This window comes from Amia ocellicauda, chromosome 21 (assembly GCF_036373705.1).
Source record: "Amia ocellicauda isolate fAmiCal2 chromosome 21, fAmiCal2.hap1, whole genome shotgun sequence".
In the NCBI taxonomy this organism is placed as follows: domain Eukaryota; kingdom Metazoa; phylum Chordata; class Actinopteri; order Amiiformes; family Amiidae; genus Amia; species Amia ocellicauda.
The window spans coordinates 22,757,829-22,784,826 of record NC_089870.1 but is presented as its reverse complement, the minus strand read 5'-3'; the positions used below and the strand labels follow the sequence as shown (position 1 = coordinate 22,784,826).

At 45.3% G+C, this 26,998-nt stretch overlaps 1 protein-coding gene across 1 annotated transcript in view; it reads left to right on the top strand.

The window, feature by feature from the left end:
- prkd1 (protein kinase D1) overlaps positions 1–22,256 on the top strand; it is a 55,571-nt gene extending 33,315 nt beyond the window's left edge. Inside the window, exons 3-19 of the mRNA XM_066694538.1 lie at positions 4,276–4,407; positions 4,846–5,006; positions 5,961–5,984; positions 8,117–8,327; positions 10,087–10,164; positions 10,502–10,706; positions 10,890–11,013; positions 12,805–12,882; positions 13,529–13,808; positions 14,470–14,522; positions 15,118–15,190; positions 15,537–15,643; positions 16,193–16,354; positions 17,239–17,337; positions 17,976–18,243; positions 20,475–20,560; positions 21,334–22,256. Of these exons, the coding sequence (XP_066550635.1) occupies positions 4,276–4,407; positions 4,846–5,006; positions 5,961–5,984; positions 8,117–8,327; positions 10,087–10,164; positions 10,502–10,706; positions 10,890–11,013; positions 12,805–12,882; positions 13,529–13,808; positions 14,470–14,522; positions 15,118–15,190; positions 15,537–15,643; positions 16,193–16,354; positions 17,239–17,337; positions 17,976–18,243; positions 20,475–20,560; positions 21,334–21,552 (2,360 nt within the window). The 3' untranslated portion in view covers positions 21,553–22,256. The remainder of the gene's footprint in view (positions 1–4,275; positions 4,408–4,845; positions 5,007–5,960; positions 5,985–8,116; positions 8,328–10,086; positions 10,165–10,501; positions 10,707–10,889; positions 11,014–12,804; positions 12,883–13,528; positions 13,809–14,469; positions 14,523–15,117; positions 15,191–15,536; positions 15,644–16,192; positions 16,355–17,238; positions 17,338–17,975; positions 18,244–20,474; positions 20,561–21,333) is intronic.
- Positions 22,257–26,998: the final 4,742 nt, after the last annotated feature.

The window sequence follows — 26,998 nt, the reverse complement described above, 5'->3', positions numbered from 1 at the left end:
AATGTGTGTCCTTTTGAAATTACATGTAAATGACACCATTCGACCGGCAGGAAAACTAAGTGTACAGAAAATGTTCCATAGAAAAAAACTATAAAAAAACAACAAAATAACAAACCAACCCTCACCATGAAAGGGAGCCACTTGGCTGCTTGTCTTGTGCCGACAGGAGGGGCCTCTCATGAGGAGTGGGGTTTTAAACCCGCTGTCTCCTTATCTATGGCATTGTTGAATAAGAATGAAGGCTTTGATGTCGCCAGCTGTAATTATAGTGAAGAGCACAAAGGTTTGGTCGCAGCGGCGCTTCATTTATCTTCAAGCAAAAACACCGAACTCACATTAGCATCGGCGATGGTTAACGAGGGCTTTGCATGCCGTTCGAGAGGGGCAATGTAAGCGCTGCCTGGGGGACGAGGTGCTTGTGGCCCTATAGAGCGCGCTGTGTCTCATGGGCACAGCCGTCCAGGTCATGTGATCAGCGGCCACACGCAGGCAGCAAAACCGGACAGAACCTACCAGCGACAGGGCGGCAAAATCAGCAACTTTAAGCCGAAGCCCAGAAGAAAGAGTAACAATTACAACAACCAATAGGCACTAAATGAACTCCATTTAAAGAAAGCACTATATGTTAAAGTCACGATAGGATATTTAAAATAGTAACAACAACAATGAGCATTGTTTGTGTTCACCGACTCCGAACTCTGCGGTATCTTATTTCACAGTGTCGTCGTGCAGCAATGCGCTGTGCACCCAAAACACGGGGCCCCTGTTAGCACAGCACCCTGCAGGGCCCAGTGAACGCCGCCTGGAGCTCTGGTGGGCACCGCTATCACCACGGCGGCGTGTTTACGCTTGCAGAGGGCTGGCAGGCCGAGTCTGTGCCCATCCAGCGCTCGACAGTGCGAAGCAGGCCTTATAAGAGCACAATCCGCAGCGGAGATCAGAGCGGCAGCAGCGCGTCGTTGTGACAACTCGACACACAAAAGGAGGTCAGATGTCAAGGCCTGGCAAAGCTGCTGCTACACTGCCAGACGGCTCAGCGATGATTAATAAGTGCTGTTCTTCAGCTTGAGCACCATGGCAGCGCTTCAGTCTCAATGTTTTCCACCCGGTACAGTCAGCGCTTCATCTTGTCGGGAACCGCACAGCATGGTCTCTGACTGGATGGACGTGTCTGTGTGTGTGTTTTTATACTGAAGCATAACACCATAAAGCCCAGGCATGGGAGAGCGCTGTAAAAGCAGAAGTAAAGCATTTCAGACTCCCATGAGACGGTGTATTTTGCACACGCAGTCACATGACCCGGTGTACCCTGAAGACAGTCATTAATGGGGTGCACCATCTTGGCACAAAGTACCCCGGCGGTGGCAGCTTCAGATTCCAGCAGCATCACATGTCAAGCGGCCACACAGTCTGGCTTCCTCTTCCCCGGGCCCAGAAGGGCTTCACTGTTCGGTCCCTGAGCCGAGCTCTCGCCTGCCGTCAGCTGTTCCCCCACATCCCCAAACAGCCTTTGTTTTCTCGGCGTAACTTCTGTTTCGTTGACACGTCGCTACAGAGGATCCACACTGCAAACTTATGATGCACACACATCCTTTTGTTTATCTCAACTCCATCGCCACTTCACAGCCAGCCTGGTGGGAACCCACCCCGGGCCCGTTTCCATTGGCTAAACTCTCACGGCGTCTCGGAGTTTACTTTTCAGGAGTGCTTGTGTTGTCATGGGGACCACCGGCCCAAACAGAGCGAGAACGAGGGAGGCGCGGTAAAAACACAGCTAGATCCTAATTTTTTGAAAATCAAATATGCAAAGAAAATCACTAAAGGTCTATGATGACATAAATCATCTTGTCTTTTTGTGCGTTAAAGGTTAAAGCACTCGAATCAGCTGATGCAGATGCTTGGAAGAAGCACCGCAGTAGCTTTTCTGCTGCCTAAGCTTGTAAAGACAGGGATGAATACTGTGGCAGCGGCACATCGGAGTTTAAAAGCCATTACATAACTGTAAATTGCATTAGATAACTGTATTGAGCCCATCAAAATATAATTCCTGCATTGCATAATCATTTCAATATGCTGCATTTGTCATTGACATTCCTGTGTAACACATCTCCATAATCACAATAAACACAACACACACTGTGAGAGAGGCATTTAAAGATCTCTTTTAAATGTTGCTTATGTTTCTGGGAAGATTGATAATAGAAATGGTAAAAAAATAATCCCTGAAGGCATGTGTAAGAGCTTTAAGAGGCAGGCAGGTAGAAAACAGAGAGAGATCTGCGTCATTGTTCTCCGTGCTCCTGGGCAGTGCGTCGTACTGCAGGGCTCGGGTTGCCAAGCCGTTAATGACAGCTTATTTTAATTTGCAAGCAGAACTAAGAACTAAGCAATGAAGCAAAAATAATAATTTAAAAAAATTGAGATGATTTGATGCTAAAAAGCTTAATCAAACCCTGGAAACGCTACTTGACCGTTTAAAACTAAAACAACTCCGACATGTGATTTGTTAAGCACCGGCTCTCCGCAGTCAACGGGCTGCACCTTCGTTACAACGTGCCAATTTAGAGGCACGAACAGGCATCTGTGATGGCGGGTTTGCGCTCACGCTGCGCGGAGAGCAGAGTCCCATCAGCCATCGCTTTATCCAAACCAGCAGGTGAAGCGAAATCATGCCAGTGCCGTTAAGTAACCTACTTGCTAATCATGTGTTTAAAGTGGTCACGGACACGGAAAAAAAAGCCAATAGTTTATGGCATTTCAGTAATGTTTATTTATTTATTTAGTTGGGGTTTTATTTCGCAGTGCAGCTCTGAATTCTTAGACAGTTGTTTTTATTACAGTTCGTATTTAAATATCTGCTGCTTCATCACACACAGGTACACAATGTCTATTGTAGCTCTCCAGCAGAACCATGCAGATTTTATTCTGTCATCCCAAATGCCTGCTGTGTTCCGTCCATGTATTATTATTGACCAGACTAGTGCAGGACCTAGTTATGGCAGTATAGCAAGATGACAACCAGGACATATAGGCTGTAATGCTTGAAATGTCGATTTGATACATTGTTACACACATTCCGCAGCCTCACACTGATCATGTCTGTTCTGCACGTGTGTCTCTTACCATCCCCTGTTGTGCGACTCTTTGTCTTTTGAGCCCCAGGTGGAGCGTGATTGTAATTATCGTTGTAATTCCAATTATTACAATCCAGTAGACTGTGGGCAGGTTTCCACTGCGCTGCTCTGACACACGCTAGTCCACATCCACACGACACTTTTAAAAGCTGTTTCAGAGGAAGTGGTATTAACGGTGGACAGGGACAATGTGTTTTCGGCTCTAAGGAGACCGTGCAATCAGATACTGCGTGTTCAGTGTCTCGATGCAAACACACCCAGTTCTCTCGGTTCATCTTTCGAAGTAATGTAATACAGAGTGTCTATACATTGTGTTAGATCTTCCCTCTCTGTGACCATGCAAAGGCTGGCAAACACACTGTCCACAGTTCCTGCTTGGCCAGGAACCAGGGACACTTTCCAAGACACCAGTGAAAGGATGCCCGTTTCCTAGGGTCCCATCTGTGTCCAGGCTTCTTCCTGTTCACACTTGAGCCTCGGAATTCCCATCCAAGAGCCGTTTGTCATCAACATCCCATTGGGAATCGAAGTCCAGATTAATTTACTCAATCTGGCTCCTTCTTGGAGCCGATGGGGCATCCTGGTTTGGGATTTTAGCCATGGCTTGGTTTAATGAAGGGTTGTTTGGGAGTTTAAACAAATGTATATATTACTTGTATATTCGCTCCATTCGGTTTGTGAAATCTTTCCTGCTGGCACACGGTCGTCAACAGCACACTTTCACTGTGAAGGTTCATGTCTGTGTTTCGATTGGCGGTTTATCCCGCCCCCCCCCACCGCCCCCACTTTCACTGTTGTAAAACCCTACTGTTGAAAACTGTCCCAGGCTGTTGCAGAGCACAATAAAACAATAAGGTCCTCGGAAACATATCAAGGTGATGTTAAAAGCATTTCAGTCACAGGATGAGCACCTACTCTTTCGCACAGGGGGTGTTTAGGCCTTCAAAGGCTGTGTCTCTGCTTCAAAAACTACCTCTATGGAGTATCAGCCACTGGGCTCCCGGCCAGGCCTGGTTTCTGTCTGTTAAACAGTTAAGATGATTAAGCTACAGAAGGTTGCAGGAAAGTGGCGCCAAAGAGCTTCAGGTTTGTGTGAGGGGGCGCTTCTGCTTTAAACAAACGGTTTGTAATTGTTTTCCAGCTTCTGCCACGTTTGAGGACTTCCAGATCCGTCCGCACTCGCTGTTCGTCCACTCTTACAGGGCCCCGGCCTTCTGCGACCACTGCGGGGAGATGCTCTGGGGCCTGGTGCGGCAGGGCCTGAAGTGTGAAGGTGAGGCTCGGCTCATTTCCAGTGGTATCCAAGTCTGAGGGTCCGCGTGGGAAAGTGCAGTGGTATTGCGGGATGTTTCGACTCCCATGTTGCCGTCTCTCTGACACACACACTTACACAAACCCTCTTCGCTGCAGAGCGCACTGAGGATGAGTGTTTATACTGGTGCTGTTTTATGAGAAAATGCTGTTGCCCACATTCATAAAACATCTCGCTCATGCTCAGTGTACACCTGCATTTCTCCTAATATGAAAATAATGCAATGATGTCGTAAAGTGTGCGTCCTGTTTTTGAAGCTTACATTTGTAAACAAAGTTTGTTCTTCCTTTTACAAAAAGGAACCACGGAAAACATTGCTGAGGAAAGTGCTGAGTCACGGCTCTGACCCAGGTTTGGCCTGTCAATTCTCTCTATCTCTCTCTCTCTCTCTCCTCTAAGGATGTGGTCTGAACTATCACAAGCGCTGTGCGTTTAAGATCCCCAATGACTGCAGCGGGATCCGCAAGAGGCGGCTGTCTAATGTCTCCCTGACCGGCCTGACTTCCTCCAGGTCTGTCTCGGCCGAGCCGTCGCCCAGCACGTCTGACGAAGCCCTGCTGGTAAGTGACGCGCTCTGTGCACAATAACACACTGTTGAGAAAACGCGCGCAACTAATCCGGGAAGCGACAGCACTACGCCCAGAGTCAGACTTTATCTGCCCTGTGTGCCTGTCCGTTTCTATACTGACGTGTCCTTTAACATGCAGACATATAACTGTAGTTGGAGGTTTAATTCAATTTCGCCCTTTTGAACTAATTGTACTGTCGCATTTGTAGTGAGAGAAACAATTTCTCATCCCTGATTTTGCACTTCCAGGTATAATGTGATTGTTTTGAACGCCTTGGTACCTTAAATACAACTTCCCAACCCACTTACTGGTAGCATCTAGCCTCTCAAACACTATTAAATGTCTTAATTCATGTTGCTGCTGCTGCTGCTGTTGATTTTGCATCTCTCACAGCTACTCCACAAATCCCTCTTTTGTTGTGGGAGCTGGGATACTCTCGACAGATCCTCCACCTCAGAGCAGTGGTATTTCCTCCAGCCCTGAACGCTCCTGTTTCTGCCCAAGTGACTGTAAACAAACATGTTCAAAATCGGGAAATAACATTTAAAGGCAGTGGGCTGTACCTCAGCATGCTTTGGTGTTGAGTGATTCACATCAACAGCATCCCCTAGGAGAGGAGGGTTGTGGTATTTGTGCCACACAATTAATGATGAAAACAATGATAAACTCCCAGATGTAAATACTTCAGCTTGTGTTTCATACATGTGTACCGGAAACAATGAGAAGCAAGCCTCCCGCTTTCTTAACATCAACACAAACAGCACACGTCGTGTTACTAACAGCTGACGTGCAGCAATGATCCGAAGTGTCTGATGTGCTGTCACTAAACACTGCCCTGTGGTTCTGGCTGTTTGCATTGTTGTACCATTGTTGCTCAATAATCACTGCGTTCTGTTCCCCCTGTGTTCTCTCCCGTCTGTACCCTCTGTCCTCTGCATGCCTCAGTCTCCCGTCAGCCCCAGTGTGGAGGTAGGTACCGTCACTACATGACCGCCTTCTACCTGACAGGCTCTTACAACACATGCATCATCCTTTCCCCTTTTAACTGAAATATTCCGAGTCAGAAATGACAGGTCTGACCTCTCACTGAGGCAGACGCAGGGATACAGACACAAAAAAGTATTGAAATGCACGCCAACTCATTTTTCACTTTTTCAGAATATAAGGAAAAAAGTTGAAAGGGGGTCAATTAAAGTGTTAATGAATATTTTCTTCATGAGAGGCCACCCAAGAAATGCTACAGAGCTAAAATAAATATACATAAATCATGCATCTTAATGCCCAGGACAATAAATGGTTCTGTAAGAAAGCTAGAAAACAGGAAGTCTTTTTCCGAACAAGGAATCTGTTTATATTTTGTAAAGATGTACAACATCTTATTATTCACAGTTCAGTAACATTATGGCGAAAATGCTGATCTACCAAAAAACACCTCTCTATTACAATTCCATTTCTGACATTAATAATTCAGTGCCGAGCAGCCGCCCGGTCTTGCACGTCGTGGCACACAACAGTTGGCTGGAAGGTAGAATGTTACAAGCATTTTTTCTTTTTTTTTTCTCTTCGACAGACAAAAGTGTACGTTTTGCTAAAAATAAAACGTTACATAAATGAACTACGGCTGAGATAGCGAGGGCAGTTCTTACATTCTCGCATCATTATCTCCTTTCTGCTTTAGTGAGCCGCCTTTTAAAAAGGCATCAATCACGAGCATCCCTGCAGCACCAGAGCCACAGATAAGAGAGATCCATTTCAGCGATCCCAGGACATGTCAGCTCGCGTTAAGGCGCTGGCAGGTGAACGCTTTGGGCTCGACCAGCACATTGGGCGCTGCCGCCAGCTTCATCAGCTGAGAAATTGGTTGCGTCACTGATTATTAAAAACCTTCACAGACTAATAAGCAATGCTATCTGTGACTAGTGCATTAGACAGGCTCTGATATATATATCTATATATTTTTATCAGGGCACATCTAGCTGTTGATTATTAACACACACAGTTTAACATGTTAAAGGGATCTCAACAAGTGGGAACACGGCTCTGCTGTTAGCGTGGCCAGGCATCTCTCTCCACGGTGTAGAAACCGGCCTGGTGTGAGCAGTTTTCATTCCACACCCCGAATTGGCATCTAATTAAGTTTTGGCCCTCTGAGAAACACACATTTTGGGAGAACAGTCCGTTCAAGAACAATAGATTGCGAATGCAACCCTGGTTATCTGAAAATGGAAGCACTGCCCAAGGGGTTTCGGCGCACTTCTGTAGGAACCCGATCGAAACGTCACTCTATCAAAGCTGCCATTGGCCCCTGCGCTCGTCACTCAGAACAGGTCCCTTGCCACATCCTGTTCCTTAAAACGTGACGTCAGCGCAGGTTCGTCCTCTTTTGCCGGGAGCTAGGACTGATAAGGGAGCCTGCCCCGAGGTGACCGCTAGGGGCCTCGGCAACACAACTCCAGACAGTAATCCGAGGGGCCCCATAGGGCCGCACCTGGCGCCCAGGAGCCAGGACCGCAAGTCACGCTCTTACCTTAGAAGCAGCTCTAAAGCTTTCCTGATGTTCAGTTCAAAAAAGCAACATTACATTCCCATTACTCTAACTGCAGCAGACTGCAACTGAGGAGTTTACACATGTGGGTGACGTTGCCTCCATCGTACTCAAGCGCTGAGTCTTTATAAACGGCACGGCTGTACTAAACTGGCTCCCAATGCTCTCTTTCATATTGAAATAGGAATGCCTCCCATATTTGTCCTCTCTGCATAAGTTTTGTGTTGTGTATTTATACATGTGTATATATGTAAGTATTGTGGATCGGTTTTAGTTAGTTTAGTTAATTAAATAGTGAAAAGCATTTTATGATTCATTGGGATCACCTTAGTAATACAATTCCATTCTGTGCCATTTTGAATGCTGTATAAGAATGCAGACAACTCTTATACAACTGATAAATAATTATAATAATGACTTTCTAACTGAAGGTTCTGCATTTTTTAAGGGAATCTGAAAGTATTTGCATATTAATATTTAAATGTGTATAAAATGCGGTCATCTGAGAGAAACGCACATCCTTCTAAAAGTCGTCTCTGTTCGCATTCGCTTTCAGCAGAAAACGCAGTCCGAGTCGTACATCGGCCGGGAGAAGAGATCAAACTCGCAGTCCTACATCGGACGGCCCATCCAGCTGGATAAGATCCTGCTCTCGAAAGTGAAAGTGCCTCACACGTTTGTCATCCACTCCTACACACGTCCCACTGTGTGCCAGTACTGCAAGAAGCTGCTCAAAGGGCTATTTAGGCAGGGACTGCAATGCAAAGGTACGTATTTCTCAGCAAGCTGCCGTTGCATTAAAGATCCAGGATTGTAAACGATGGGCTGCTTTATTCAGGTTATAATATTGCTAGTGATGAGTGCAGGGATGACCCTGACTAACACTACGACATCACTGGTAGACCTGTCCTGATACCGATTGCAAATCCAGTAAAGAAACACGGCCAAATTACACTACACTGCCTGCCAGGCCTATTGCTCTAGATTAAATGGTATTAATTTCAACTGATTGTGGTTTCACTCTGACATTTATACAAGCCAATCAGTGAACCTTGGCAGGCAGCTGTAGATTACAATGAAACGCCTGTACCGATTTCTGCACCGCCGGTCAACTACAATTGCCGGCTTTTAAAAGCAATTTCCTTTCTCTGGGCCCTGCGAGCTCAGGTGAATGAGAGAGGGAAGCAAATGTGAAATCTAATGTTTGTGAACAGTAGGGGAAACAGCTTTTAAAATGCAAGGAAATAAAGAAGATTTTGCGGGGTTTTTTAAGAGAGTTGTTTTCGCGTCAAGCCTTTCTGAGATACGAGGAGTGAGGACAGCCCCCCCGGGGGAGTTAAACACCGCACATTGATGCACAACCATAGAAACCGATAACAGGACGTATGGGAACGTGTATTCCTGGAGATGACAGCTATATTCTGTATGAAAAGAGATTATCTGTGAGCTGCTCTGAAGCCTGAGTCCTGATGATCAAGTGTCCACAGACAGATAGCACCGATTTACAGAGACTGTGGCTTTATCCAGGGATGCTTGAATTCACCACCTTTTCCACATTATCTGTCCGGCTCATCCGGCAACGTTTCAGTAGTACTGAGGTCAGACATCAGGGCATCATTGTCACATCCTGTACGTTGTCTACAGGAGGACTAGCTGCTGTGTTACACGTACAGTCTGAACAGGTGTGTCTCGAGTAATCGCCCGATGGTGCTCAGTGCTGCTGTCCTGACCGCAGTGGCAAGGTCGTTCAGGGGTGAAAAGTGGCGGCTCTGGAGGCAGGGGAGCAGAGAGGGGTGATGCAATTAATAAATTAACACTGGAAAACTACAGGTGCTGAGCTTAACAAACTGAGCTGCGCCCGCTGGTCCAGGGTGACAAAGGAGGTCAACAACACACACACAACAAGGGTCGGAGCCCCTCCTACAACAATCAACAATCATAAGTAATTGAAGTTTTAGTTCGACAGCATTTTTAACATCATGATCGCAGGAAGCGGGGGAATTCACTCACAAGTCCTCTTAGTTTGCAGGCAGATTCACTGAACAATTATTATACGTTGAGCTGCTGTGATCTCCCTCTAAAATTAAAACTCTCACAGGAACACATGCACTTTTCTTTAGGCTCCCAGCGAAGGACAAACACACAGAACAATGTGAAAAAGCGACAGTGATAACCAAGCACCAGACCAAAGCAATGGACCAAAGATGCCCAGTGCAAATATCTAACCAAACAAAAAACTAAGAGCTATCATCTTCATTATCCATTGGAGGAAAAGTCTGACATTCCAGTAGCCTGTCATTTTTAAATGACTGTACGCCCTGCACACAACTTTCATAGGACTTTCCTTCATTTTAGGCATTGATGCTCATTCTTATTTCTCAGTTTCTCACAGTTTCATTTAACCTTCTGTAAATGAAACCTCGGTTTAGGACGGTTATGAATAGCAGATGTAGTTTATCGCTCCTGCTGGGTCGTGTTTTATGCCCACAGTAAACCCTGCATGTTTCTTCTCCCGTCTGCTTTCAGATTGCAAGTTCAACTGCCATAAACGCTGTTCTCCCAGAGTGCCAAACAACTGCCTGGGGGAAGTGGCCATAAATGGAGGCAAGTATTCTCATCCTCGTTCAAAAAGACTCCTTGTCGATATTAAATATAACAGGAAAGGCTTTTACAGTCTTTTCATGCACCTTATTATATACAATTTAAATAAACAGCAGGAGCAGAGATGGATGTAAGAGGTGAAATGCTATAAAGACGCCACAAGTTAAGCTGTCCCCCCCACTTATCCCAATGTGGGACCAGGCTCTTCTGGGCGGTGTAGTTTTGGGATTATGGGATTGATCAGAGAGCCTTCAGTGGTAAAATACAGAACCATAATAAACAGGTGAGAAAACAGAAGTGCTGAATAACCGGGCTGATCTGTCCTTCTCAATGTCCTCAGACCTGCTCAGTCCGGGGACGGAGTCGGACGTGGTGATGGAAGAGGGCAGCGACGACAACGACAGCGAGAGGAACAGCGGCCTCATCGACGACATGGAGGCGTCCCTGAGGCGCGGGTCTGTGCGCTCGACGGGCGGCAGTCACAGCGACATCGGAGAGATGCCCGACCACGACCCGGACCCAGACGACTCCAACAGAACCATCAGGTGAGGGGAGATGGCGGCTTTTTGTTTGACAGAGGATCCTTCCTTTCGCCCTACAGACCTTCAAGTACTGATGATCTACCTATTTATGGAATCGGGGGTGACAGGCCTGCCGCGGTCCAGGTCTGTGTGTCGGACAGGGAGAGAAGTGCTTTGCCTTGTAACAGGTTGTGTTTCTGTCCAAAGCCCTTCAACAAGCAACAACATCCCTCTGATGCGAGTGGTGCAGTCGGTCAAGCACACCAAGAGGAAAAGCAGCAACGCCATGAAGGAGGGCTGGCTGGTGCACTTCACCAGCAAAGACACTCTGGTAAGAGAGCCCAGACACTGGGGGGGACACAGCGGCTGCGCAGCGCCTCCTGCTGGCGACTCCGGCCTGTTTTCTCTCTAATAAGAGTCCTGGAGAGTCACAGATCAAGTAATCAGAAACCGTCTATGCATTTCTGAAAGTATAGAAACAGCATCTACACTGAGCTTCACACTGACTGCAATGTCCAGCAGCTGCTCCCTCGCAGGTTCAATATAGATCCCTCTGATGCTCACACCGCTGCGGTGATTCATGGCTTTAATATATTTCAATAAGCGTTTTAAACGTCCTGTAATGAACTTAAAGGAATTTAAAAAATCGTTATTTTGCACTGAGCACTTTAATCCAATGTATCCATGGTAATGCCTTAAGGCGCAGATTAGCTCTAAACAGAAGGAAGACTTGCCGGTGGCTCTTAGTCTTCAGGAAAAGGCATTTAGAGAGGTAATGAATCACGGACTGCCTTTGGTGTCTTTAGGACACTGTGTGGATATCTGAGTGAACAATAAACATCATAAACATCACGAGTTTTAAAACACAGGCTCTCAGAAGAAATAGATTGGTATGTTTTGCACCTATATAGATACACACCTCCATATGGACCTTACTCATGTAGCGAATTAACAAAGAGCTGCCTCCACGTGAGACGCCACGAGACGCTAAGACCACACCCCCCGGATCAGAGGCGTGGGGAGAGCCCCGTGCCTCCTCAGGCTAAGCCCCGGCCGGCCGTGCTCTCTCATGGCCCGGCGGCTGATCCTCACTCTCAGCGGCTCACGGACTGACGGCGCCGCGACGCACAGTGACAGAGGAATCCCCCCCGGTCACCTGGACTGGCCCTGTCCGCCGCCCCGGCACTGGGGCCTTTACCCGGCAATCGAGCCTTTCCTATGACAGACATGCTGTCGAAGCTTCAGACCGGTGCGATCCCAAACCTTTCCTCCAACTATAACCTTCACAATCATGTATTTTTAATCAAAATGTGGCCTTCCCCAGAACACATCTGATTTTTTATCATATTTAATTGACGGTCAGCAAACAAAGCAATCGTTGATGTTCGGAGACTTGTTTTCCCGATGTCTGGAAAGAGGTGGGTTTTAAGACAGTAGAGCTAACCGTTTTATATGTTAAATAAATAAAAAAAAATCTTTACTTTTGGCATCAGCAACATTTGCACGTGAGCTGTTACATTTTACACACTGGGAAGCCTGGTTTCACGCCCTTTCACACACCTCCGCATCTAGTTAAACTGTCGTGGAGGAGTTCATACAGAGCCACTTCAGAGCCGGGTGTGCCGTGAGAGGGGAAACATGCAGAAGGATGTCTGGCTCCTCGCTTTCGGCAAAATAAAACTACATTCAATTAAAACTCCAGTGTGGTGCCAAATTTAAATAAGCCATCTTGGCAGCCACATGGTATAACAAGGGAATGAAATGGCAGCCAATGATCGCAAGAGAGACGGACACACCGCGCCTGGCGAGTTGGTCATATGTGTCATGCAGAGCCACCCACGGTAGGACATGCAGAGATATTTACCCCACTCGTGTGGCGGGGACTGGCTTCACGGCAGACCGGGCTTGAACACGCAAAGATTACACAGGTCAGGTACAGGACACTCAACACCAGCCTCCCAACACATGACTCGACAGCCTGGTCCACCGGCAGCAATGGCAGGTGGTGCAGCGCCTGATCTCAGCGCTCCGATTGGCTGCCAGGGCTCGTACCGGCCCTAATCTGGCTGTAGCCCTTAACTATATCTAATAGGATTTCCCTTTCTCTTAATTTCTCCCGCAGCGGAAGAGGCACTACTGGAGGCTGGACAGCAAATGCATCACTTTGTTCCAGAATGACACGGGCAGTAAATACTACAAGGTAACGTTGCTTCTTTATGATGTACTTTTAGCCACCTGGATGAGAAGCTAAAGATATAATCGAACAATAATAATAATAGTAATAATATGAGTTTCCTGTTGATTCTCTATTTGTAGATACCTGTTAGTCACTGGTTTGATTTTTGAATATGATGTCATAATAATGTTCCTTGATTTGGTCTAGGTTGCGTCTCTTCGAGGCTACTGTCTTTCTGAAGATGTTTTTGCCGTCTCAGAAATGTTCCAATTTTAAATGATTATTTTAGAGATGATTCTGTTTGGATCTGTCATTCACAAAGCAATGTGCTTTCATTGCAAGAGTGTGACGTTGTTAAACCTGCTTCATTTGCAATTATACAATATTTGGTTTCACATAAATGATATGTTTTGTACGATGGCATTTATTTTTTAAGGAAATACGAGCCAGAGGGCTGATGCCTGTTGGATTTCAGAGGCAACCCTTTAAAAAACAACAACATGATTTGTAGACCTCAGCTCACGGGGGCAGGCGACTGGGATCTGAGGGGCGACACAAAGCCGGAACCACTCATGAATAATATATCGCACATCTAGTTGAGATATACAACAAGACAGAATAAACCCCATCTCACGATTATTAATCTTCATTTCTCTTTTGTCTCTCACAGGAAATCCCACTGTCCGAGGTGCTGTCCCTGGAGCCGGCGAAGAGCTTCGCCTCCCTCCCCACGGGGGCGAACCCGCACTGCTTCGAGATCACCACGGCGAATGTCGTTTATTATGTCGGGGAGAATCTGGTAAACGCCGCCAACATGCCCGCGAACAACAACGTCCTGATCAGTGGCATCGGCCAGGATGTGGCCCGGATGTGGGAGATGGCGATCCAGCACGCGCTGATGCCCGTCATCCCCAAAGGCGGCGCCCACGGCTCCCGGCAGAGCCACCACAGTGAGTCTGCATTCCCAGCCCCACGGTCTCACCGAGGACACGGGGCCCGGCTCTCAGACCAGGCTGGCACTGACTGATAGTGCCAGGACTCCGAGAGAGTTGTGTGTAAAGTACGCTGTGCAGATGGCGCTGAGACCGTTGCGCTGGGTCAGTTAGGGTAATCCCTTAGACTTTTATCAGGTATTGCTTTAAATCACACTTACTGCTCTTATCTTGTGTAAAATATGAATGAAATGATCAATAAATGCATATTGTTAGTAGCTTTGAGAACAGATGAGTCAGCCCTTCCTCTCTCTCTTGGCTCCTGTTCTCGCATTCCCCTCCCTCCAGACTCGGTGCATCAGTCCTCGGCACCAGTGGTTTTGTTCTGTGCCCGAGACCGAGTGTCCTAAGTGCCCATAATGACGGTGGTTAAATGGAAACTATGTATCGATAACCTTGTGTTGCACATGGATAAGCGCTCAGCTCAGGCTTCAGCTGTAAGCAGCTACGGCACTAATCGTCTCGAACGGTGTGTGTTTGTGAGGCGCGGTGAGAGGAGAGAGAGCGAACCACAGCCCTCCCCCAGGCCCGCAGTGACACACGTGTCCTGCTGTACCACTACAGTGCCATGTTATAAGAGTACAACTTAAAGGCTTTGTCTTTGTCTTTTAACCCACAGAAGACGTTTCGGTGAGCATCTCGGTGTCCAACTGCCAAATTCAAGAAAACGTGGTAAGTACATGAACAAAAGTCAAACGGACTGCCACTGTCCATGTGGGCTCGGCGTTCCTCTAATCTCTTAAGAGCCAGTAAAGGTTAAATCTTTGGGAAGCCTAAGCCATACAGTGGCGGCAGCAGTGCGTCCGATCCACGCGCCAGGAGTGTGCTTTTAAAGCCGTGCTTTTAAAGCCGAGCTTTCACACGGCGCGGAGGACGATGCGGCCGCTAAGCCTCTTGTCAGAGTCAGGCCAGGCAACAGGGAAAGCCCTCTGATTTACATAATACATGTCCCTTAGTTCCCCAGAAAACTCTCACTGGCAACACGGGCGTCTGCCGTACAGAAACGGCAACCCCCCACCACACTGGGACACAGACACCACACAGAGAGACAACTGGGATACATCAGGCAGACTTTACCAGTACATGCATGTAGGACACCCCTCCTGTTCACGTGTGCTTTAACAGCAGACCTGAACTAGACCAGATCAGACACTGATCTGTAATAAACGGTTCATCGTGGGCTCTGCAATTCAGCCTTGAGATATTTAATGTTGTTGTTGTTTTTAATATGTTAGATATGCCGCTAACACTGCTCTCTTCCCTACAGGATATTAGTTCTGTGTACCAGATATTTCCTGATGAGGTTCTTGGATCTGGGCAGTTTGGAATCGTCTATGGAGGTAAACACTGACGGATATATACTGTTCATTCTATATCTGAAGACACCAGACATGGGTTGTAATTGTATTAATATGAAATACCGAGGTGTGTCATATTGAGGCAGTAGGAGTTCGACACCTGACCCTCAGTGCCACAGAGATGGCAATCCTTCTCTCGGCCGACAGGAACACCCGTCTACGTTCTTGTCAGACTTTGTCTCACCAGGGTTAAATCTGTCACAGCCAGGACTCCAGGCCACGTGTGTGTAAAGCACAGGGCTGGTCTCTTCCCTGCTGTCTGCACACTGGATTTACACACCTGAAAAACTGAAAGAGCTGCACTTCACTGACGCTCACTTCCTTTCAGGGAAGCACAGAAAGACAGGACGAGACGTGGCCATTAAAATCATCGACAAGTTGAGGTTCCCCACCAAGCAGGAGAGCCAGCTGCGCAACGAGGTCGCCATCTTACAGGTGTGGTTTTCAATGATGTACGTTATATATAGATACACACACACACACACACACACACACACACACACACAGGTTTTAGTGGTATAAGCCTGGACCGTGTACGAGAGGCTCTCTTCAATAAATGCAAACATAAGGAGGTTGAAACCCAGCTCAAGGGCTCGATAGGGTCCTGTCCTCAGTTCACTACATTTATAGTTCTGCCATAAATCCACCAAGATCACAAGGAGACGCCGACAAAAGACACATTACTGACATCCACTCTTTTAATTGCCCGGCTCAGGAGTTTTACCTTTTATCTTTGTGTAAAAACAGACACAAGAGTGGACCCAAGCACATGCTGAACAGTCCTATAGACAGACAGGGGAACAATACAGTTTTTCAATGGGTTTTATCCAGAGAGGTGATTTGCCAGGAACAATGAAACAATCCTATTTTTGGCGTGTGAAGCAGCTGTGAATGACAGAGAGACCCGACACAGCCCCGTCCCCCCCAGCAGCGTGCCTGGGTCCGAGGCGCTGGAGCCCTGAGCCCGTGTGTGTCTCTCCCCAGAACCTGCACCACCCCGGTGTCGTCAATCTGGAGTGCATGTTTGAGACGCCGGAGCGAGTGTTTGTGGTCATGGAGAAGCTGCACGGGGACATGCTGGAGATGATCCTGTCGAGTGAGAGGGGACGGCTGCCCGAGCGCATCACCAAGTTCCTAATCACACAGGTAGGAGCCCGGCCAGGCGTCAGCACCCGCCCAACGGCCCACCATGGCCCCGCGGAGGAGGAAATAAATACACAATCAATCAATATTATAAATGGGTTTTCTCTAAAAGCCTACTTGTGTTAAATGATCCATAAACAGGCTAACGTTTGAACAGGGAAATTACTATGCAGGCTCCGCTGAAGCACTGCTGCCAGACTCGCGTTTTTCACGCTTCCTGATTGTGTCACATGTCAGGAGACGCCCAACCCCCTGAAACTGACGCGAGAGATAAGAGGGAGGAGTCTCAGCGGGGCGGGGCTGCTCCCTGTGTGTGATGTCATGTAAATGAGGGATTCGTGTACTGGAGTTCCAGTTTTTTTGTTGTTTTAGTTTATGCAGCTAGCAAGACATCGTGCATCTCGGCTGTGATGTGGTGCGGCCCACGATATGCGATTTGCTTCTGAAATGTGAAACGGGAAAACACTGATTTGCTAAAAAACAAGCAACAACACAAAAACAAAGAGCCCCGTGCTTCAGGAGAAGTTTTGGAATAGTTGTTTTTAAGGATGACAGTTGCTAATTACCCTTCACAGTGACGCTGAAACTTGTCCGGGTCAAGACGAGAAAACAATAGATATTTTCAGAAGCCAAATTGCAAAAACTGCAGCAAAAAATGTAATGCATATGAAACACAATTGAAGCTAAAGTGAAAATGCCTAAGATTTCTTTTTTATATATATGACATGTTTATCTACAATAAAAGGCTTCAAAAACAGCCATTAATTGTACAGTATGTTATAATTAACAACCATATTTCAGCACAAACTCTAAATATCCCCGCCAGCTGTAATCAGAGCATTAGTGTTAAAGTACAGGGGGGTAATTAGGCTTTGTCTTCTCGTCAGATTCTCGTCGCGCTGCGTCACCTGCACTTTAAGAACATCGTTCACTGTGACCTGAAGCCCGAGAATGTTCTGCTGGCGTCCGCAGATCCTTTTCCCCAGGTAAGACATGGTTTTAATGGGAGTTTGTGAACTATGGGCTGGATACATCTCTCTTCCACATCCGATCCACAGCAATCTGGAGTTTTCTCCATTTCCTGTTTGTCTCCAATGTGTTTGTTACAGAAACAAAGTGACACCTAAATAAATCTCACATTTATTTTAGCAAAACAACAACATTGTGAATACTTAATGGCACAACACATCTGATAAGATCTGTAATCAGAAACTACTGAACAGGTTTTATTAGGGCAATTGTGGCCGTGGGCGCTACAGACGGTAATGCAGTTTGTGATCAGAGTAGATGTTCTCTGTGGCCTTTTTAATTAAACCCTGCAGACTAGGCTCGTTTATTTCACTTTACTGGCCAGCAACACTAGGGGAAACTCTCTGTATCTCCCTCGCTTTTTATGAAGCATCTGTTAATCTGTTTCCTTCACCCCCATTAGAAAACTAACTTGTCCACAAGCACTGAATAAAAAGCAACAATGAGCTCATTCTTGTGTGCGTCTTTAAACAGTCAGTTGTATGTCTCTGGTGGCGACCAAGACTCTCCCGTTCACGCTTCTAAAGACAGGACCCTGTGGCGCGGGCCTCGTGACGCACACACTCCCACGCTGTTCTCTCGCTCTGCCTCGCAGGTGAAGCTGTGCGACTTCGGCTTCGCCCGCATCATCGGGGAGAAGTCGTTCCGGCGCTCCGTGGTGGGAACGCCGGCGTACCTGGCCCCCGAGGTGCTGAGGAACAAGGGCTACAACCGCTCTCTGGACATGTGGTCTGTGGGCGTCATCATCTACGTCAGCCTGAGCGGCACCTTCCCCTTCAACGAGGACGAGGACATCCACGATCAGATCCAGAACGCGGCCTTCATGTACCCCCCCAACCCGTGGAAGGAGGTATCCCAGGAAGGTACGTGGACAGCCCCACCTGTTGTGAAAGTCCCGTCTCCTGTGAAGGTAGCAATAACCCACTAGGTGTTTGACGGACACCCTTGGAGGCCAGAGGACCAGGGCACAGTGATCACGGTCCGTTATGGGATACCCCTAAAATTAATCCAAAGGCCGTAGGAGTGGAGTTAGAGGCTTTTCTGTAAGGGCTTCCGATAAGTGGCACCATTACAGACAGAGAGAGAATTGAACCTCTTTTGGAGTCCATATTTGTAAAGTATTTAGTTTGAAAGCTTTTAATTAGTCAAGGAATCGGCCGATGTCTGCCCCTCCTTTGAGCTGTGCGAACTCTATTGCACTGAATTGTGAACGGCTCTCAGGGCCGAATCCCTCCCAGCCCCCCAGACCTGTGGCACGAATTACCCAGGCTGTCTGACATGATCAATTAAATTTAAAAGTGGAAGTTAATTAAATGGACTTTCCAAATGTTTCCAATGTGGAAACTCCGTGTGATACAAATGAAGAGGAATCTCAATTGAAGTTGTACTTTTATAATTATTTTTTACGACGTGGATTACCTGGAACATGGTGTGAAACCCATCTCCATAATTACACAGTTCATTAAGCACAAGCACGGAGACCATTCTCCCCGAGACGGAGCTTGGCATGATGATATTAACACTTTCTCCTCGTTTAGGGATTATGATATTAAACACTTACTGCAGATAAGATGGTGCCGCAACGCCGGGGGCTGGCCATGCGCTGACGTCTTTATTGAAAAGTGACAGCCTTGTTGTGCTGTTGCTTGAAGAAGCCCTTTGATTTGGTGTCCAGTGTCTAATAAACAGTCTGTTTATGATGTACAGCTGGAGTAAATCTGAAAACAGGTTCAGTTCGTGATTTGCACGAGGGACAGTGTGTGTTTTTGATAGTTTTTTTAATTGGTTTGTTTTTTAAAACCTACATACCAGTGGAAGTCTTTTATCTAGGTTATAAAAAACTAGGCAGGAGATTTTTGCACAGATATCTTTGCACATAAATGGCATCCGAACAATGTTTTTTCTCCGGTTAGCACAGTGTGCGATTCGCAGGACTGCCTTTCAATATTTCATGTTCCCTTCCTTAAAAACATAATATAGGTAAAAACATAGTTAAAACCCCCACTTCCACTCTTCCTCCCATCTTCAATAACAGTATGGGGTTGCAGTGATTTAAAATCAGCCGTTTCTTTTTCGTTTAAATCAGTAGTTTAAAATAAACAATCCTACTCCAAACTGTGACTTTAAGAGCTCATGCTCAGGCCGGTTATTATTTTAGTGTGGAAGCTTCACCTCAATTACGTGGATCTGAAGATGTTTGTATTGATTTATTTTGTATTCAGCCCCTCGTGCAGATTTACTCCAGCATAAAATCCCCGTTACCGAAGGTACCCAATCACCGCTCTTCACGGGATGATGCTCCCCTGATACACACGGCTGTACTTCATTACTCGCTGCAGCACAGAAATGCATGCACTTCACAAGCTGTCAGACTCCGAGGCCTCATTTTCCGAATCATTTCACAGTCTCCGTTTTTCCATTCCCTATTTGTTTTCCATGTTTGTCCATCCTTTGTTGTTGTTGTTCATTTTCTCAATGCAGTTCTGACTCAGAACAAGACGTCTAGACTAGCATCCCCGCCTGGAGGGGAAATAACGTCCGAAACCCTGTTTAAAAGATTGTGAATCGGGATTCCCCAAGCTTGCCCGACTTCCACAAAATAATGCACCGAGATCGGTCACTGTTGTGTGTAGAAACATTGTGTGTCATACTCGGATGCATTGTGACTTGTGTTTCGGTGTGCTTGGTAGACGCTGCCTGTCCTTAATGTGAACTCACATCCTAGTACTCACATCACTTCTCACTTCATGCTTTAACACTTTGCATTTTGTTGGATACTGGGGCTTTATTTAGGGAGCAGTTAAATGCTTTGCAGCTGCTCTACAGAAATGAACACGGGTTCGCAGTGTTTAACTAAGCATTGGTAAATGGGCTTCTGATTCCCGCCAGAGCATTATTTGTTTCGGAGACCGTCCGCTCATCTGAGTAATGCTGACTGATGGCTTTGGCGATCGCTGGCTTGAAGGTCAGAAACCCCAGGCGAACCTCAGAAGCCCCTGACCCCTGAAATGAGCTTTCCATTCTGTTAGTGTTGACTGCGCCGGCCTCTTTCATGTGCAGACATGCGCTCTGACAGCCCGCCTTGTCGTTTCAGCAATTGACCTCATTAATAACTTGCTGCAAGTGAAAATGAGGAAGCGCTACAGCGTGGACAAGTCCCTCAGTCACCCCTGGCTACAGGTACGTCCCCGGTCGTCAACACACGGTACGAGCCCACTGGGATCTGAAGCCTTGTTTTAGGAGACTCCTTTGCTTTCATTACAGATTATTCATGGTTAAAGGGAGTGTTTCTGTGTGTCAGTTAACAAGATAATTTACTCTTTCTTAAAGTAAAAATAATAAATATTCATTTCTGACCACAATTCTCCTCGAGCAAGAAGAACACATTCATATAAATAAAGCCGGTGTGAGGAATGAGCCGCTTCTGAGCCGGTCCTGTCTGCGCCGGCCTGACCTTGTGTGGGTGTTCATAGCCGCCAATCACAGCAGACCTGCACTGAAGAGCAGCTAAAACTGGACCTGTGACGTGGTTCTACTGTGTTACATATAATGGCACATTATATATCTATAAAATGTTGTTTTCTACCCATACAAACACTATCTGTATTTGACTGAAACAGTGGGTACTGAATAATCACAACAGAGGAGCTCAGAGAGCAACACTCTCATCGACTATCCTGGAAATTATCTGCCATTGCAGCTCTCCTGTTTGTGCAGAGTGCCGTCCCTGACAGACAAAGGAAACGGGTCGAAGGAAACAAACCTGACACGATCCCTGCACCCCTTCCTTGTATGCAATGATTAACCAGAGGCCTCCTGCTCTTAACTGACTGCTAACTGAGTACACACAACCAGACCACAGCCCCACACCCCTAATGGGATTGCTTTTAATTGCTTTTAATTGAATCCAGCTCCTCTCTGGCTTAACGCTGTGTGTCCGCTCTTCCTCGCAGGACTATCAGACGTGGCTGGACCTGCGCGGGCTGGAGAGGAAGTTCGGCGAGCGCTACCTCACCCACGAGAGCGACGACTCGCGCTGGGAGCAGTTCGCGGGGCAGCACGGCCTGCAGTACCCCCCGCACCTGCTCCTGTCCCACACGGACTGCAGCGAGGAGGCCGAGCCTGAGGAGACGGAGATGAGGGCGCTGAGCGACAGGGTGAGCGTCCTCTAGCCCTCGGACCACACCTCGGACAGGGCGCCGCCGCTCCCGGCTCGGGCCCAGACAAAAACAAACCTGATATGTTACCCATACCAAGCTGAGAATGTGCTACTACTACTGTGATCCTCCTCATGCCTGAAGACGACAAGAGAAGGCGACCGGACGTCTCTCCAGAGGACCCACGAACATGCGTGCTTTCCGTGTGCTTGCGTGTGCCGTCGACCACTGTTCCTGTACATGCTGCAGCATCACTGTCTGCTACGGACATCTGTTTTGTTTTTTCTCTCTCTCTTTTATAACACTGAATTTAAAAAGGTCTTAAATGTGCCTTTGCTAGAGCTGCCCTGATGTCATCTTGGACACAAATCTTTGTACGTTTATGTTTCTTATTGTTTAGGAGTCTTGTAAGAGTTCAGAGCGTAGGTTTTGGCTGCTGTTCATGTCTCAGTGCATCTAAGGATTCATAAAGGAAGCTGTGATTTTCTTCGGCAGAAGGATGTCGTAGCGCTTAAACGGGTCAGACCTTACTGTACAATTTTAGCACAAGTGCTTTATGTAAAAAAGGAAGCCTCGATGCCTTAGTCACATTATAAACTGCAGTTCTGATTAAATTAAAACACTTTTCTTATGAAGATGGGTACGAACGCAGTCCAGCAGCTTGATGACATGTTGCCTCTCTGTGTACGTTTTCAATAAAAATATTTAAAAATCTCGTTGCGCTGGTGTGGGTCGATACCTGTATGTGTTCTGTGATGTTTTCAGCATGTCTGTCTGTCTGTTTGTAGGTCACAGTTTGTGGCGTACAGCAATTCATTCCATTTCAATCGCAGCCGGAAGCTGCTGTCCATGGATCCTGACCAAATACATCCCAGTGTTCAGTGTAACTGTACATATAACTGTATTATAGAACTGCACATACGAGACACGCAATGTACAGTGCATCCGGAAAGTATTCACTGCGCTTCACTTTTTCCACATTTTGTTATGTTACAGCCTAATTCCAAAATGGATTAAATTAATTATTTTCCTCAAAATTCTACAAACAAACCCCATAATGACAACGTGAAAGAAGTCGGTTTGAAATCTTTGCAAATGTATTAAAAATAAAAAACAAAAAAAGCACATGTACATCAGTATTCACAGCCTTTGGTCAATACTTTGTTGAAGCACCTTTGGCACCAATTACAGCCTCAAGTCTTTTGGAGTATGATGCTACAAGCTTGGCACACCTATTTTTGGGCTGTTTCTCCTATTCTTCTTTGCAGGACCTCTCAAGCTCCATCAGTTTGGCCGGGCGGCCAGCTCTAGGAAGAGTCCTGGTGCTTCCAAACTTCTTCCATTTAGATGATGGAGGCCACTGTGCTCATTGGGACCTTCAATGCTGCAGACATTTTTCTGTACCCTTCCCCAGATCTGTGCCTCCATACAATCCTGTCTCGGAGCTCTACAGACAATTCCTTGGACTTGATGGCTTGGTTTGTGCTCTTTACCACAGGTGGACTCCAGTCAAGTTGTAGAAACATCTCAAGGATGATCAGTGGAAACAGGATGCACCTGAGCTCAATTTTGAGTGTCATGGCAAAGGCTGTGAATACTTATGTACATGTGCTTTTTTTGTTTTTTATTTTTAATACATTTGCAAAGATTTCAAACCGACTTCTTTCACGTTGTCATTATGGGGTTTGTTTGTAGAATTTTGAGGAAAATAATGAATTTAATCCATTTTGGAATTAGGCTGTAACATAACAAAATGTGGAAAAAGTGAAGCGCTGTGAATACTTTCCAGATGCACTGTAACTGCACACACTAGACACAGACAATATAACTGTACATACAAGACACACAATATAAATGTACATACGAGGCATATTCGATATAAACATTCCACGGAATTAACTTGTATTATGAAATTAAAGTATTTTCAACCCAGATTGTTCAGACGATGCAACACTGAGGCACTTCCTCTGTATCACAACTTGCATTGGCTGCATCGCTTTAATTTTCAATTCTGTATTTTTGATACATTATTTCATAATTTACCAACTGAGTCAATTAAGAAATAATGACTTGTGGTGGGCGCAAACATTCAAGTGCTCTCCTACATGACAGTATCATAGGTCTGACTCGATGTTCTTCTGCGTTGGCTCTTGGTTGTGTATCTATTTCACACTTTATTTCACAAGTCTTTACGAACCGTGCAATTACATGTGAAGACATTGACTTCAGTATTCGTGTAATCACGGGACACAGACCTGGAGAAATACAGGTAATTACTTATGATTTACACACAGAAATAATAATTTGCTGAAGATGTTTCCCACTGCGGTATAAGGAACCTCTGAAATGGTCTGATAAAAATGACTTTTGTTTGCCCTTGCAGAACACAAAGACAAAAACAGAACTGAAGAAAAAGGCTTTGTTATTCCACTAATTAAACAGCACTGAATTATTTACTAAATATCAGGAAATAAGAGTTAATTCTGCTTCCACGTCTAGATTGGTGTCTCATGTGTCTGTTGAGTTCTCCGTTCTGTTTGGATCTGAAAAGTAAGTCATAATGATGTGTTTCCAGTGAGTCATCGCACACATTTTAACAAGTAAGTGATCAGATTAAAAGCTGAAGCTAAAATTAACTCTGCCTTATTTATCTGTATTTCCTTTAACAAAACCATCTGACATCAGACGAGCTAATGCCTGGTAATAATTGTGTGATCTGCATGCGGGTTGTCATCTTTTTCTAAATATATATGTATATGAAAGGACTAACATTGAGGACTTGAGGATATTGTGAACATTACCTTAATACTGCGTGCTGTAGATTCTGTATCCTACACATTAATTTATATTGAATAAATTAATCACAATCTCATGAGTTCGATTCCTACAGAAAATGTATATTTAACGCGTTTACAATAGCTTGGTTATATTGACGGGTAAAACGTTTGATCGGTATCACATTAATACAAAATGTAAATTAAATGACGCTACAATTGATGTAGGCAATCATTTATGAGATGAATTATCAAATTCAGCGGTGGCTACTTCCACAGTAATGGGGACTGCAAAATAATAACCAAACACGGCCTGATGTATGTAATTGGACTCACCGGTACCACTTGTACTCATTAATGTCAAATATCCCTGGGTTTGAGATGAGCTGCCGGTGGAGGAACTTCATGCAATGCAACCTGCATCGCTCTTTCGCTGGGGTCTGTGCAGACATGAGATGCTCTGCAGTCTGGATGCCAGCTGCCCTGGGGGGCAGGTTTCACATGGTCAGGCTTGGCCGAGAGCATCGCGCCCCCTTGTGGCGACATCGCGAACACGCCTGCGAGAGCTGAGAAGCGTCGCATCTCAAAAAGCGACAGCCATCTGAACTGAACATGTTCCTCAGCCCCCTCCCAGAGAAAGCAAACTCGATGTGTCACTGTATTGATCGTGAGATAACATGTCCAATCCGTCCCGGGCCCAGAGATGCTCTCATGTGGACCAGCGTGGGCTCCTGCTGAAATAATGGCATCAATACAATCAGTGCAACAATTACAACAAGGACACGTTTTGGGATGGGGTGGGATGAAAAACAATATAATAATAATAATAATAATAATAATAATAATAATAATAATAATAATAATAATAAATGATGCCACTCATGTTATAGGACTACGATAAAGAGAGGATAAGAAAAGGTATCGCCGTTTTTGTGCAGGTGTGACCAGCGCGCCTGTGATTAAATCACTGTTCAGGCCACAGTGTGTGTATCTGTGTGTATTTGTGTGTATCTGTATCTGTGTGTATCTGTATCTGTTTGTATTTGAGTGCATCTGTGTGTATTTTTGTATATCTGTATCTGTGTGTATCTGTGTGTATCTGTGTATATCTGTATCTGTGTGTATCTGTGTGTATCTGTATCTGTGTGTATCTGTATCTGTGTGTATTTGTGTGTATTTGTGTATATCTGTATCTGTGTGTATCTGTGTGTATTTGTGTATATCTGTATCTGTGTGTATCTGTGTGTATTTGTGTATATCTGTATCTGTGTGTATTTGTGTATATCTGTATCTGTGTGTATCTGTATCTGTGTGTATTTGTGTGTATTTGTGTATATCTGTATCTGTGTGTATCTGTGTGTATTTGTGTGTATCTGTATCTGTGTGTATCTGTGTGTATTTGTGTATATCTGTATCTGTGTATCTGTGTGTATTTGTGTATATCTGTATCTGTGTGTATCTGTGTGTATCTGTATCTGTGTGTATCTGTGTATATCTGTATCTGTGTGTATCTGTGTATATCTGTATCTGTGTGTATCTGTGTGTATTTGTGTATATCTGTATCTGTGTGTATTTGTGTGTATTTGTGTATATCTGTATCTGTGTGTATCTGTGTGTATTTGTGTATATCTGTATCTGTGTGTATCTGTGTGTATTTGTGTATATCTGTATCTGTGTGTATCTGTGTGTATTTGTGTATATCTGTATCTGTGTGTATCTGTGTGTATCTGTATCTGTTTGTATTTGAGTGCATCTGTGTGTATTTTTGTATATCTGTATCTGTGTGTATCTGTGTGTATCTGTGTATATCTGTATCTGTGTGTATCTGTGTGTATCTGTATCTGTATCTGTGTGTATTTGTGTGTATTTGTGTATATCTGTATCTGTGTGTATCTGTGTGTATTTGTGTATATCTGTATCTGTGTGTATCTGTGTGTATCTGTATCTGTGTGTATTTGTGTATATCTGTATCTGTGTGTATTTGTGTATATCTGTATCTGTGTGTATCTGTATCTGTGTGTATTTCTGTGTATTTGTGTATATCTGTATCTGTGTATCTGTGTGTATTTATGTATATCTGTATCTGTGTGTATCTGTGTGTATCTGTATCTGTGTGTATCTGTGTATATCTGTATCTGTGTGTATCTGTGTGTATTTGTGTATATCTGTATCTGTGTGTATTTGTGTGTATTTGTGTATATCTGTATCTGTGTGTATCTGTGTGTATTTGTGTATATCTGTATCTGTGTGTATCTGTGTGTATCTGTGTATATCTGTATCTGTGTGTATCTGTATCTGTGTGTATCTGTGTATATCTGTATCTGTGTGTATCTGTGTGTATCTGTATCTGTGTATATCTGTATTTGTGTGTATGTGTGTATATCTGTATCTGTGTGTATCTGTGTGTATGTGTGTATATCTGTATCTGTGTGTATCTGTGTGTATTTGTGTATATCTGTATCTGTGTGTATCTGTGTGTATTTGTGTATATCTGTATCTGTGTGTATCTGTGTGTATTTGTGTATATCTGTATCTGTGTGTATCTGTGTGTATCTGTATCTGTTTGTATTTGAGTGCATCTGTGTGTATTTTTGTATATCTGTATCTGTGTGTATCTGTGTGTATCTGTGTATATCTGTATCTGTGTGTATCTGTGTGTATCTGTATTTGTGTGTATGTGTGTATAT